The sequence below is a fragment of the Vulpes lagopus genome, chromosome 9, assembly GCF_018345385.1.
Source record: "Vulpes lagopus strain Blue_001 chromosome 9, ASM1834538v1, whole genome shotgun sequence".
NCBI classification, from domain to species: Eukaryota; Metazoa; Chordata; class Mammalia; order Carnivora; family Canidae; genus Vulpes; species Vulpes lagopus.
Genome location: NC_054832.1, coordinates 60,599,332 through 60,612,519, shown reverse-complemented (window position 1 = coordinate 60,612,519; position 13,188 = coordinate 60,599,332). Strand labels below are relative to the sequence as shown.

The window sequence follows — 13,188 nt, the reverse complement described above, 5'->3', positions numbered from 1 at the left end:
AGCCTGATGTGGGACTTGATCCCGGGTCTTCAGGATCATGCCCTGGGCCAAAGGCAGGCGCTAAACTGCTGAGCCACCCAGGGATCCCCAGCAGCTCTTCTTTTGTTGTTGTTCTTGTTTAACAGTCACATTAATTAATGTGCCGGGTGCTGGTCTAAGCATATTTTTTTTTAAGATTTTAAAAATTTATTCATAGAGACAGAGAGAGAGATTGAGACAGAGAGAGAGAGAGAGAGAGAGAGGCAGAGACACAGGCAGAAGGAGAAGCAGGCTCCATGCAGGGAGCCTGACGTGGGACTCCATCCCGGGTCTCCAGGATCACACCCTGGACTGAAGGCGGCACTATACCGCTGAGCCACCTGGGCTGCCCTAAGCATTTTACATGTATTAACTTTTTAATCCTCATCACAATTCAGTGAGGTTGGTATGATGAATGCTTCCATTTTTCAGATGGGGAAACTCAGGAACAGAGATGATTAACTGAGGAAGTGAATGGAGCTGGGCTTTGAACTCAGGCATTCTGGCTTTATTAGAATCTGTACTCTTAGCCACTGTGCTTTCCTACCTCTCCCACTTTATCCTGTGGGTATGCACCTGTTAATGTTTGTGAAAATTTCAAGTTTTCAATCCTATTTAATAGGATAGTATCTATCCTATCGATTTATAATCTACTTTAAGAACAGGAACCACATCTGTTACGTAATAGTATTATATAATATATGTATGGGAACTTCCTGTTTTGCCAAATAGAAAAGACTGAAACGCAACTTTCCCTGTAAATCTCACCTATAAATCCTAGGAGTGATAATTATTTTTTTCTTCTGTACTTTTACAACACAGTAATTACACTCCTATTGAGTAGTTATTTCTTTTGCCTTATATTGCAGCTACTAGTTTACAGGCTTGACCTTCCTAATAAGTCATAAGATCATTGAAGGTGGAGATCACACCTTTGTCATTTTTGTAGACTTTTTGCCTTGGCGTCTAGCCCACACTGAATATAATGGACGATGTTACTTAAAACTGTGATAAAAATATACTACTTAAAATGTTTTTAAATTTAAATTCAATGTAGTTAACATTTACTGTATTATTAGTTTCAGGGGTAGAACTTAGTGATTCATCAGTTGCATGTAACACCCAATGCTCATCACATCATCCAAATTACCCCATCCCCCCACTCACTTCCTGAAATATATACTGCTATTTGCCACATAATGAATCTTTGTATACCCATATATGCCTACATCTTGTTTACAATAGGAATATCTTATATTTGTGATTTACTTCCAACTTTTCAAAGCTCTTTCCTATGTACTCTCTTTTTATCTTTATGGAAAAAAACATAAGCTTTCATTTATTTATCATTCAGTAAATATTTTCTGAGAACCTACTATGTACCAGCTGTTCTAGTTGATTAGGATATAGCAATGCACAAAACAAAGTCCCTGCTTTCATGTAGATTTCATTTTTGTCAGGAGGTAAAGATGTAAGTAATATGTCAAGTGGCATTTGAGTAGAGACTTGAATTAAGGAGTAAGTTTGTAAATTTTGTTTCTTTTTAAATTTTCTATTTTTTTTTAAAGATTAGAGGGAAGGAGAGAGAGAGAGAGAGAGCGAGAGAGCGTGCGCACAGAGGGAGGAAGAGGGACAAGCAGATACTGTGCTGAGTCGGAGTCCAGAGGCTTGATCCCAGGACCCTGAGATTATGATCCAAGCTGAAATCAAGAGTTAGATGCTCAACCAACTGAGCCACCCAGACACCCCTTAAATTTTCATTTTTAAAGAAACTCTTAAATTTCTGTCAGCTTATTTCCATTTTGTTTAAGAGTTTGTGGAAGAGGGTGCCTGGGTGGTTCAATCGGTTAAATGTCTGCCTTCATCTCAGGTCATGATCCTAGGGTCCTGGGATCAAGTCCTGCATCAAGCTCCCTGCCCCCCTTCCCCCTGCTCGTGCTCGCTCTCTCTTTCCTCCTCTCTTTCCCTTCTCTCAAATAAATAAATGAAATCTTAAAAAAGAAAAAGTTTGTGGAAGAGCAACTTAAGACCACTCAGTGGTTGTTCCTACCCATTCAATGGCCTGAGCAGTGGGAGCTGAAGATCAGTCTTCAGTGGCAGGCTAAGTGCTCCAGTCTTCAGCAGCTAATGGCTGAGTAGGCACAGAGGGCAGCTACATGCCTTCACAAGAGTCCAGTCTACTACTTCAGGTTGAGTAGTAATAAACTCAGCAGCTGGAGCAGTCTATTCCCCCTGAAATTCTTCCTTGGTCACCCCCTTTTTAGCAGCAACCTACTCTTTTTTTTAGTCTCTTCGTGATCTCTATAGAAGTAGAGATCAGGCGTGACTTCTCATGGGTGGGTGTTCACGGGAGATGGTGCTACGCAGGTGTAGAACTTCCTAGATCAGCATCTCCCACATCAGACTCATAAGAGTTCCAGGAAGAGGGGGTAGCAATGACAAAGGCCTTTTAAGTTGGGAGAAACATCAAGAAGAATATTCTGGTATTCTGGAAGTGTGAGAAAAATGAGCAGATGAAAAGGTAGTAGGGGTAGTGTGTATGTGAGGCAGATTATGAAGAGCCTTGTAAAATATGTTAAGGACTTTGGGTTTTATGCTAAGTTTGATGGAAATCAGTAGAACATTTTGAGGAGAGTGACATCTGAATTACGTTGAACAGGTTCAGTCTGGATGCTATGCACAGAATAGGATGCATAGGGAACAGAATTAGAAATGGGAGAGACCAGTTAGGAGGCTATTGAAGTAATCTAGACCAGAGATGTTGGCTGCTTAAACTAGGATTGAGGCAGTGGAAGTTATGATGTGTGATGTTTTTAGATTTGGATCTATTTGAAGATAGAACCAGGAACCAAGAGAACCTGCTGAGGAAATTTTTAGGGTATGAAGAAAAAAAAGGAGTTGGAAATTATTTCCATGTTTTTGGTCTGAGCAATATGGTAAATGTTAGTACCATTTACTGAAATGGGAAACATTGACAGATGGGGCAGATTGAAACAAGATATATATCACTGCCCTTATTTTATATGTGAGAAAACTGGGGAATATAGAGTTTTGATAATCTTTGGGCCAGGATCCTGGTTGCCTTGTTGCTTGCCCCAAATTTCTTCTAAATAAGTGTCTCAGTATGGTTTATTATTAGTTTTACTTGTATGACAGTAACTTATATTCATTTTAAAATTCTTTAAAATAAGAAGAGCCTGAGCAAGGATGTTTTAAAAGCCTTTGAGAAATTACATACTTTCTAGGATGGATAATCAAAGAGCCTAGCACCTTGTAGATACTGAGCAATTGTTTGCTAGATTCAGTCTCATCTTCAACTTTGACATTGTAAGAACATGTATCTGTCTTGTAGTTAAGATAAATTGCATGAATTTAAAATTGCAGTTTGTTTCTCAGAAAGTAGTGATTAAAACTAGGAATTGTAAAATCTAGGTTTGGAGTCTAGGTCTGCCTTTTACTTTTAGTGAATCCTCTATCATTCTTATCCTTAGTTTTCTCATCTATGAAATTGGAACAATACATACTCTTCTCACATAATTATGTGAAGAGGAATTGAGATCATATATACTTAACAGTGCTAGCATACACTCGCTATTAAACATCCAATTAAAGTTTATAAAGTTATTTTTTATGCTTTTTAAAAATTCATTTGAGAATGAATAAAAAAGAACACGCGCGAGTGAGTGAGAACACGAGCAGGGGGGAGGGTCAGAGGCAGAGGAAGAAGCAGACTCCCTGCTGAACAGGGTGCCTGATGCAGGGCTCAGTCCCAGGATCCTGGGATCATTACCTGAGCCAAAGGCAGATGCTTAACTGACTGAGCCACCCAGACACCTCAGAAAATTCTGTACTTAAACACATTACGTTTCCCAAAATTATTATATATATTAACGTACATGTTACAAAGAATATTTTACTGAAGATAAATGTTTGTGTTTACAGGTATTGGTTTGCCTTGAAAAATGGTTATAATGTCGCTTTCAAAAATAGCAGCAAAACTGATAACTTCACGGAAGAACAAATTGATTCACATAAAGAAGTTATAGACAGAATGACTGATTTGAGTATGCTCAGGCTATTTGAGACCTACCTGGAAGGCTGCCCACAACTGGTTTTGCAGCTCTACACCTTTCTGGAACTTGGTCAAGCAAATTTCAGTCAGTGTAAGTCTTTCCTAACACCCTTTGTTAAATGGATGCACTGAGATCGTTTTGGTTTAAAATTTTTTTGTGTGTGTGGAGAGGATGGGCACAGGGAGAGGGAGAAAGAGAATCGTTAAGCACATTCCACGCCCAGTGCAGAGCCCAATGGGGGACTTGATCTCACAACCCTGATCATGACCTGAGCTAAAATCAAGAGTTGGATGCTTAACTGACTGAGCCACCCAGGCACCCATCAACTGCCTAACTCTGGCATATTTTAGAATATTTCTTATACTTTTTCTTTTTAGAATTCTTTTTTTGGAGAAGTACATTGTGGAAATATCAAAAAGTATATGAAGGCATTTTGTCTCCCTCTTCTTCCTATTCCTCCTTTGTCCAGAAAGAAAACTATTATTGTCAAATTTTTAAGGATTCTTCCAGAAAAAACTTTAAAAGCCTATATTTTTTCCTCTTTTTTATAGAAATGGTAACATAAAAACTATCTTTGTTTTTGCACTTAATGGTATGTCTCGGAGATCTATCCATATCAGTACAGAATGAGCTTCCTCATTCATTTTTATTATCTGCATAGTATTGCAAATTATGGATATAGCATGATTTATTTAACAAGTCCCATATTTGTTAATTTAGGTTGTTTCTAGTATTTTACTATTGTAAAAAAATGCTGCAATGAGTAATCTTATGCAGGAATCATTTTGCATTTGTGAAATATATCCATAGGGTAAATTCCCAGAATTGGAATCATTAGGTCAAAATGCAAATGCCACAAAATAATGGAAATTTTTTAGGTTGGCCAATATATTGCTCTTCTATAGATTTCCTCATTAGGGTAAAATGTTCATTTTTAAAGGACAATTAGTATTTCTATTAAAAAAAGTTTTTAGGTATTTAATTTGAGATGTTAAAAAAAACTATTTGCTAAATAATAGTCCCAGTTTTTATTAATGACTCTGGTTCTCTGTAGACTTGAATTCATCTCAGGGGAGCAGATTATCATCTTCCCTAGAGTTCCCTCTATGCTAGAGTCACCTGTGAGATCAGTTCATTCCCTCAAACAGTCTTCTTGTTTCCAATTTCCTATAAACCTCTAGACTGAGGCCCTTCTAGTATTTTTACCTTTACTTTGTAAGACACCAAAGAGGACCTACTTACGAGACCTTTTTTTCCTTGTTGCGAAGAATTTGTGGGTTTGGACTTAAAAGTTCTATATCATACATTCCTGAAGCTAGAAGTTCAACATTTAGAGCTTACAGCCTATATTATGGTAAATCTTTGAATGACTCCAAGTACTATACAGCATTCAGACCAGCAATGGGATCCAGTAACAGCTATTGTTATTTTATGGTTCTGTTCTCATCCTTCAGTTTCTTCTTGAAGTAAGAAGTTGAGGTGTTAGTTAAAAATAGCAAAAAATGATAAATCTAGTTGTAGACTATTAATATAAAAATTATATAGCCACTAGAAATAGTATTTATCGATAACTTTTTAAAAAAATATTTTATTTATTTATTTGACAGAGAGAGTGAGCACAAGCAGGGGGAGCAGCAGAGGAAGAGGGAGAAGCAGGGAGCCCAATGTGGGGCTTGATATTAGGACTCTGGGATCATGACCTGAGCTGAAGGCAGACCCTTACTGGACTGAGCCACCCAGACATCCCTATAGATAACTTTTAATGATACAGGAAAGTAATTCTAAAATAAAATTTAGTTAAAAAGGTTATGAAATTTTCTATCATTCTTTTAAAGATACAGAGAAATTAAAGAATGTCTGGAACAAAACATGCAAAAATGTCAACTGTGGCTGCTTCTGGGCAGTAGGATTATGAATGATTTTATTTCATCTTTACACTTTTCTGACTTTAGATTTTCTACAGTACTCACTGTTTTGACAATCAGGAAGAATAATCAAAATGTAAAAAAATCAGATTATATATAGAAGTACTTTAGAAGACTGGACATATTCTTTTATCTTTGCACTTTCCTGAAATTATACTAAAAAGGAGAGAAAAGGAGTAAAAAGCAGTATAAACCCACAAGGACAAAGAGAATGGAGAGTGGAATAGATCAGAATATCAACAAATGCTTAGAAGGTGTGAAGCAGCTAGAAAACTTAAGATTATTCAAATAAACTCTACCACTGAAAGGCTAAATTACTTGAATTAACCCTCTGAAAATATGTAAAATAATTGGATATTTTCAAAAGTCTTCATAAAACCATAAACCAGTCTGATACAGTAGGCCAAAATATATGAAAATGGTAACACAGCAGGGTTAAGACTCTGAAGACATTTATACCAGGAGGGTTTTTTTTAACCAAACCAATTAATAGCAGGTTAAATTTTGATAGCTTCCAGTGTGTGGAGGACTGAAGACAAAACTCAGAGTCCTCATAAAGGAGGGACATCTAGTAGAAAATTTTGATCTGTAAAACTGTATGCCAAAAGGTACCCTCCTCAGGGAAAAGTGTGAAGTTACTGTACCTCATTATCTACTTTGAATAGACAGCAAGGAATATTGCCTTGCTGCTAAGTAGAGCAGGGAAACATAACAATATAACAGTTTTGCAATCAAAATTCTCATCTTTGGCTAGTCCAAAACGAAACAAAACAAAACCCCCCAAAACTAATAAAAGCCAAGCTATGAATATAGAGTGGCCACTTTAACTATATGTGATAGTGATCCTAGCTGTCTGGCACAAATATAAATTCTCCCTAGCGGAATTCACTTTCTCTTAGGCCTCAAATAATCTTCACAAATAGTTTTCCAAGAAACATGGTTTACAGTAATTTATATCATCAAAATATATAAAGCATCATGAGTAAGAATCAACAGAAATAGAAAAAAATTTAAGCCTTTAGCTTAAGCCTTAGATAATGGAAATTAGCAGTTGCAAAATATAAGATATGTTTCTTATTGTGTTGAGAGAGGTAAGTGATAAACTTGAAAATGTGGAATAGGAAGCTATAAAAAATGAATTGTGTATTTGAAAAAGAAAAGTAGAATTTATGAGAATGAAAAAATTCAAGAATTGGAATTAAAAACTTATATAAGACATAACTATATAGACAATTAGTGATTCAATGCTAGATCAGAAGAAATTATCCAGATTATAGTTTATAGGAACAAAGAGATGGGAAATATAAAAGAGATATTAAGAGACATGGAGGGTGGGATGAGAAGGTCTAATATACATCTGAGCAGAGTCTGTAAAGGAGAGGAGAGAACAAATGGAACAGAGGTAATATTTAAAAAATTAATGGCTGAAAAAAATTTCAGAAATGATGAGAGTCACCTACCTATAGATTCAGGAAGACTTTCATCTCACAAGCAACTAAATAGAAATCTGTGCCTTAGCATATCACTACTAAAGGAAATTCCAAAGATTGTACTTCATACAGAATAGAGGTGTTCCGAGATGCAAGAAGGAATAAAGAGAAAATAGTAAATATGTGAGTAAATCTAAATGAAGATTGTGTAAAATAAAAGTAATGCTATGTGGTTAAGAAAAAGAAGGAAAGTATAAGAGCAATAACATGTTAGGCAGAAGATAGTGGAGTTAAAGTGTTTTTAAATTCCTTATACAGTCTAGAAAAAAAGGTAAAGGTGGATCTGGATTTTTTGAAGTATAAGACTAAAACACTCAGGCCCATTTAAGAAAAATAATATAATATAAAAACAAATTAGATATTGTATGTATAGGCTACTGTAATAGAATTATACAGCTTAACAGTCAGAAATAGATTTTCTTACATTTCTGTAGACTGGAAGTCTAAGATCAAGGTGCCAGCAGAGTTGGTCTCTCTTTGGGTTGCAGATGGCCACCTTCTTGCTGTGTCCTCACATGGCCTTTCTTCTGTGTATGGAGAAAGATCTCTTGCCTCTTACTGTTTTTATAAGGATACCAGTCCTATCAGACATGGGCTCTGCCCTTATGACCTCATTTGACCTTAATTACCTCCTTAAGACACTATTTTAAAACAGTCACATTGGGGGTTAGAGCTTCATCATATGAATTTTGGGGACACACAGTTCAGTTCATAAAAGGTATGAAAGTAAAAATTTAAATAAAATAAATCACAGTCAATTACAGATATAAAGCTGACAAATACCACAAATTTCACAAGAGGAAGAAAAGTAATATACTTTTATTATTTTAATACCTCAATTTTTTGGCTGCATATGACTTTAGTCTTTAATTGACTTTCGATAATAATTTTATTATATAATTTTGTGGAGAGAATAGAAAAATTCAATCTGTTTTTAATTTTTATTATTTATTTATTAAAAAATATTTGAGAGAGAAAGCATGGGTTAGGCGAGAAGCAGAAGGAGAGGGACAAGCAGACTCTGCTGAATGTGGAGCCCAATCACAGGACCCTGAGATCATGACCTGAGCCAAAGTCAGATACTTAATTTGACGGAGCCACCCAGGTGCCCCTCAATCTGTTTTTTTAGCATAGTTGCTTGAAATTTGTTTTTTTATCATTTTAACTTAGAAAAGTTCCTTTCAACTTCACAAGTTATTAATATCATGTTTATTTTTTGGATTGTTATTAAATTTGGGAAAAACACTGGCAGTTTCTTTAGTAATGTGCTATAAGATCAGAGTATATCACTTTTTTTTGGGATGAAGTAACTATTTTTAGAGACTATTTGAATTGACAGTACTAGTTTATTTTTGATGTTTCATTAGTAAATATTGGGAGTGTTGGGTTTTCTTCACTGGTGTCAGTAATGTCAACTCAAAGAAATCATCTATATGCATACTTTGAGGTCGTTACAGACTGAGCAAAATATGTAAAGATGTGGTTTGTTAAAGACAAGGAATTCATTTTGGATAGAGTGTAATTTTAGGCTAGCTAAGTGATCAGACAAATATGTTAGAGCAGGTAGATTAGTAAGAAATGGGAAATAGTGTCAAACTAATGTCAACTGGATAAGGCTAGATCATTGTCCCTTAATGTTAAGTAATCATAGGCCTGTTGATGGTAATATAATGAAGTGTTAATATCAGGCAAACTGAGAATCCTAACTTTGTTACTTATTAATCTTAACTATTCAAACCGATCTTAGGAACATATTCCTTCAACTAAACTAAGTGTATTCTCAACTCAGTTTCTGTTTAGCTAGATCTCCAGAAGGACTACAGCCACTTCAATATACCAAAGGAAAATAGAGTAAGTAGGAGTAGAGACAGGGCTCAATCCCAGGATCCCTGACCTGAGTGGAGGGCAGACACTCAACTAAACAAGCCACCCAGGTGCCCTGAAAACATTTTTACCATTTTTAAAAGAATTTTATTTATTTGAGAGAGTGAGCATATGGGGGAGGAGCAGAGGGAGAAAAACAAGCAGATTCCACACTGAGCACAGAGGCTTGATTCTAGTACCTAGATCATGACCTGAGCCAAAATCAAGTCAGATGTTTAACTGGCTGAGCCACTCAGGCATCCCATGTTTTGAAACGTTCAGTTCTATTTCTAACAAAACTGTATATCCAGTGTGAGGGTAAATAAAAACATTTTTTTTTTTTTTTAATTTATGATAGCCACAGAGAGAGAGAGAGAGAGGCAGAGACACAGGCGGAGTGAGAAGCAGGCTCCATGCACCGGGAGCCCGATGTGGGATTCGATCCCGGGTCTCCAGGATCGCGCCCTGGGCCAAAGGCAGGCGCCAAACCGCTGCGCCACCCAGGGATCCCCAATAAAAACATTTTGAAACAGACATGATCTCAAATGTTTTTGCTTAGGTACAACTTCTCTCAGGAATATCTGGAGAATGCTTGGTCAAAACATGAGAATAAAGCAAGAAACACATGAAAACAGGAAACAGGAAGTCAACACCAAAGAGACGTGAAGGGACATTCTAGGAAAGCAGGAAGCAAACCTTGAGAACAGCTACCTTAGACTAGTTAGGGTCCTATTTAAAAAAAAAAAAAAAAGAAAAAAGAAAAAAGAACTAATAGATGTGTATATAGGGATGTTTTACTAATTAATTTGAAGATTTTCCCAAGAAATATTGATAGAGTTATGAAAAACTAAGCAAGCAAAGGAACAGTGAACAGTTTTAAAAGAAAGGAAGTATATTAGTGTAATACTTGGCTGGGCAGGAAAAAAAAAGCTATATTTATGTAATTATAATAAGATAAACACCCAATACTAACTTTTATCAAAAATTGTGATGTTACTCTGTTGGGCAGATGGAAGGAGAGGAAAATGCAAAGAAGGTGTATATTTATGTGTGTATATGCTAAATTTTCCTCTTTCCAAATAGAAAATCAATAAGCTCTGTCTAAAGCAGATAAAGTAAGAAATAGAACAGGTGTATTTTTTTATTTACAAATAAAATGTCAGAAGAACAGCTAGTAGAGTTGATAGTGATTTCTTCTGAGGGTTATGACTGAGAGGAGGGGTAGACCTTACTGCTTTTAAATTATATATATTTGGGACACCTCGGTGGCTCAGTGGTTGACTGCCTTTGGCTGAGTGCGTGATCCCGCAGTCCCAGGATCGAGTCCCACATCCAGGCTTCCTGCATGGAGCCTGCTTCTCCCTCTGCCTGTGTCTGCCCCTCTCTCTCTCCCTCCGTCTCTCTCCGTCTCTCTCTGTCTCTCTCTCTCTCTGTCTCTCATAAATAAATAAAATCTTAAATTATATATATTTCTTAATTTGTTTTGTGTTCAATTGTGTGTATGCAGTAGTTTGGTAGATGTTAAAACTAATTAGAAAAAACGTATCATAGGACAATTAGAGGACAGCAATGCATTCATTAAAATGTTTGAATCAAAGAAGAAGGAAAAAAGTCCAGTGTGGTTCAGAAGGAATATGCTATTACCAGTAAAGTAGACAAAGGCATTTAAAATCATAATCTTCTTCAACACATCAATGTATTTTAAGTCTGCCTTTTCATCATAATATATAGATCTCCCGTGAAGCTAAATGGGAAGGAATAGCATTTTGTATTCTGCTTTAAATTCTTTCTAATTCTCTAATGTCTTTACTTTCAGTTTTATAAAAGTTAAAACTTCTCAGCTTTGATGGGGCTAATGGCATGCCTTTTCAAAGTTGTAATGAACTTATGTTATTTGTTGGGGAAAAATCGGGTGAAGATTAAAGATGTCAAGACTGGCATGCCTGGGTGGCTCAGTAGGTTAAGGGGCTGCCTTTGGGATGGAGCCTGGGTTTCCCTGCTCGGCAGGGGGTCTGCTTTTCCTTCTCCCTCTGCCCCTGGTCTCTCTTTCACTAATGTGTGTACTTCCTCTCTCTCAAATAAAGAAAATATTCAAAAAAAATCAAGCCTATAGAAATTTATAAGTTTTAGAATATATTTGTTCATTTGATTCATCATCTTAAATGGGAAATTGAGCTTGTTGATATCTTATACTTACATTAAGTTTTCTGTTTAACCTCCCTCTTTCCTTCCCTCCCTTCCTACTGCCACCCCCCATTATGGTATCTCTTGGTGATTTAAGTATATGTTCAAGGTCAAAGCCAAAAATCCTGAAGAAACTAGGACTGTAGCTATAGTCTTTTAGAGAACTTTTAGAGTGTGCAGATTCCATTATAACAGTTGGTCAATAAAATTTATGTAGCAAATTTATTTAAAATCTTATAAAGCAGTCTGATATAGCATCTAATTACACCGACTTTGGAATCAGGCAGATTTAGCTTCAAATCTCACCTCTCTGCAACTTGCTAGCCATGTGATTTAAGTCATTTGTATATTTTCTAAGCATTAATTCTTTTATATGTAATATGGGAATATTAATATCTATTTCAAAGGATTAGATGAGTATATAAAGTGCCTGATATGTTTGTGGGCATTTATATATATACAGTTAAAGCATGTATGACATATAGTAATTTAACATTGCGGTTTCCTATAATAATATATCTATTTTTTATTTTTTGTTTTATAGATGCAGCCATCTTGGTCTCTTGCTGTGCTATTTCTTGGTCGACTGTTGCTTATCAAGTAGCTTTAAGAAAATCCTTGCCTGATAAAAATCTCCTTAATGGATTCTGTCCCAAATTCACATACCTCTTTTATAAGTTGTTTACATTATTATCTTGGAAGCTGAGTATTGTATTTCTTCTATTCTTAGATGTTAAGATTGCATTATTTCTGTTGTTATTTCTTTGGTTTTTAGGGATATTGTGGGCATTTAAAAAGCAAACTCAGTTTTGCGCTTCTATAAGTATGGAATTCTTATACAGGGTTGTCGTTGGATTCATTCTTACCTTTACATTTTTTAATATTAAGGGACAGAATACCAAATGTCCAATGTTTTGTTACTATATTGTAAGGGTACTGGCCACAGTGGGGATATTGGTTGTGTTCTGGGTTTCTCCAGTCTCTATTTTTAATTCAGACTATTTTATGTCCATCAGTATCACTATAGCTCTTACTCTTGTCCTTGGAATTATTTTTCTTATTGTTTATTATGGGACTTTCCACCCAAACAGAAACGAAGAAACAAAACCTGATGAAATTGATGGAAAAATAACTCAAAGAGATTGCAGAATGAAGTATTTTCTAATGGAATAGCTATCATTTGTGAGATGTTTTATTTTTTGTTTCATTGGTTATTAAAGAAAATGTTATGTGGATGTGTTTCTTATTTTTGCCTTTAATTTCAGATCAGTTTTCATTAACTGTGAATGCGAGAGAGCATAGTAATATTTTATTATTGAAATTAATTTCTAAATTGGTTTTAAAGATCTTGGGTACTTGAATATATTTCCCTATAGCCTGGTAGGTTTGTCAGCCTGAGCTTGAACCGGAAGAAATGTTCTGATTCTCCAAAATTAGAAGCCTGGCATCAAGCTTCCCTTCAATTTTTCCCTCGTTGTTTCTGAACTAAAACTAATGCTTGTTGTAGAGAACTGTAAAGGGAGAAGAGCAGAACACCCATTTTTCTTTCCTCTATTTTATTGTTTCAGTGCATATATTTTGAGTTGGGGGAAGATTGGTAGAGGAAAAGGAAAAAGAAGGAAAGAGGAAGAAAGC

The 13,188-nt window shown here is 35.8% G+C and overlaps 1 protein-coding gene across 9 annotated transcripts in view; it reads left to right on the top strand.

The window, feature by feature from the left end:
- Positions 1 to 12,788, top strand: part of XKR9 (XK related 9) — a 33,188-nt gene extending 20,400 nt beyond the window's left edge. For all 9 annotated transcript variants that reach the window (XM_041768478.1, XM_041768485.1, XM_041768483.1 and 6 more), the window contains 2 exons: positions 3,961 to 4,181; positions 12,098 to 12,788. In XM_041768478.1, the coding sequence (XP_041624412.1) occupies positions 3,961 to 4,181; positions 12,098 to 12,726 (850 nt within the window). In that variant the 3' untranslated portion in view covers positions 12,727 to 12,788. The remainder of the gene's footprint in view (positions 1 to 3,960; positions 4,182 to 12,097) is intronic.
- The last annotated feature ends 400 nt before the right edge of the window (positions 12,789 to 13,188 follow it).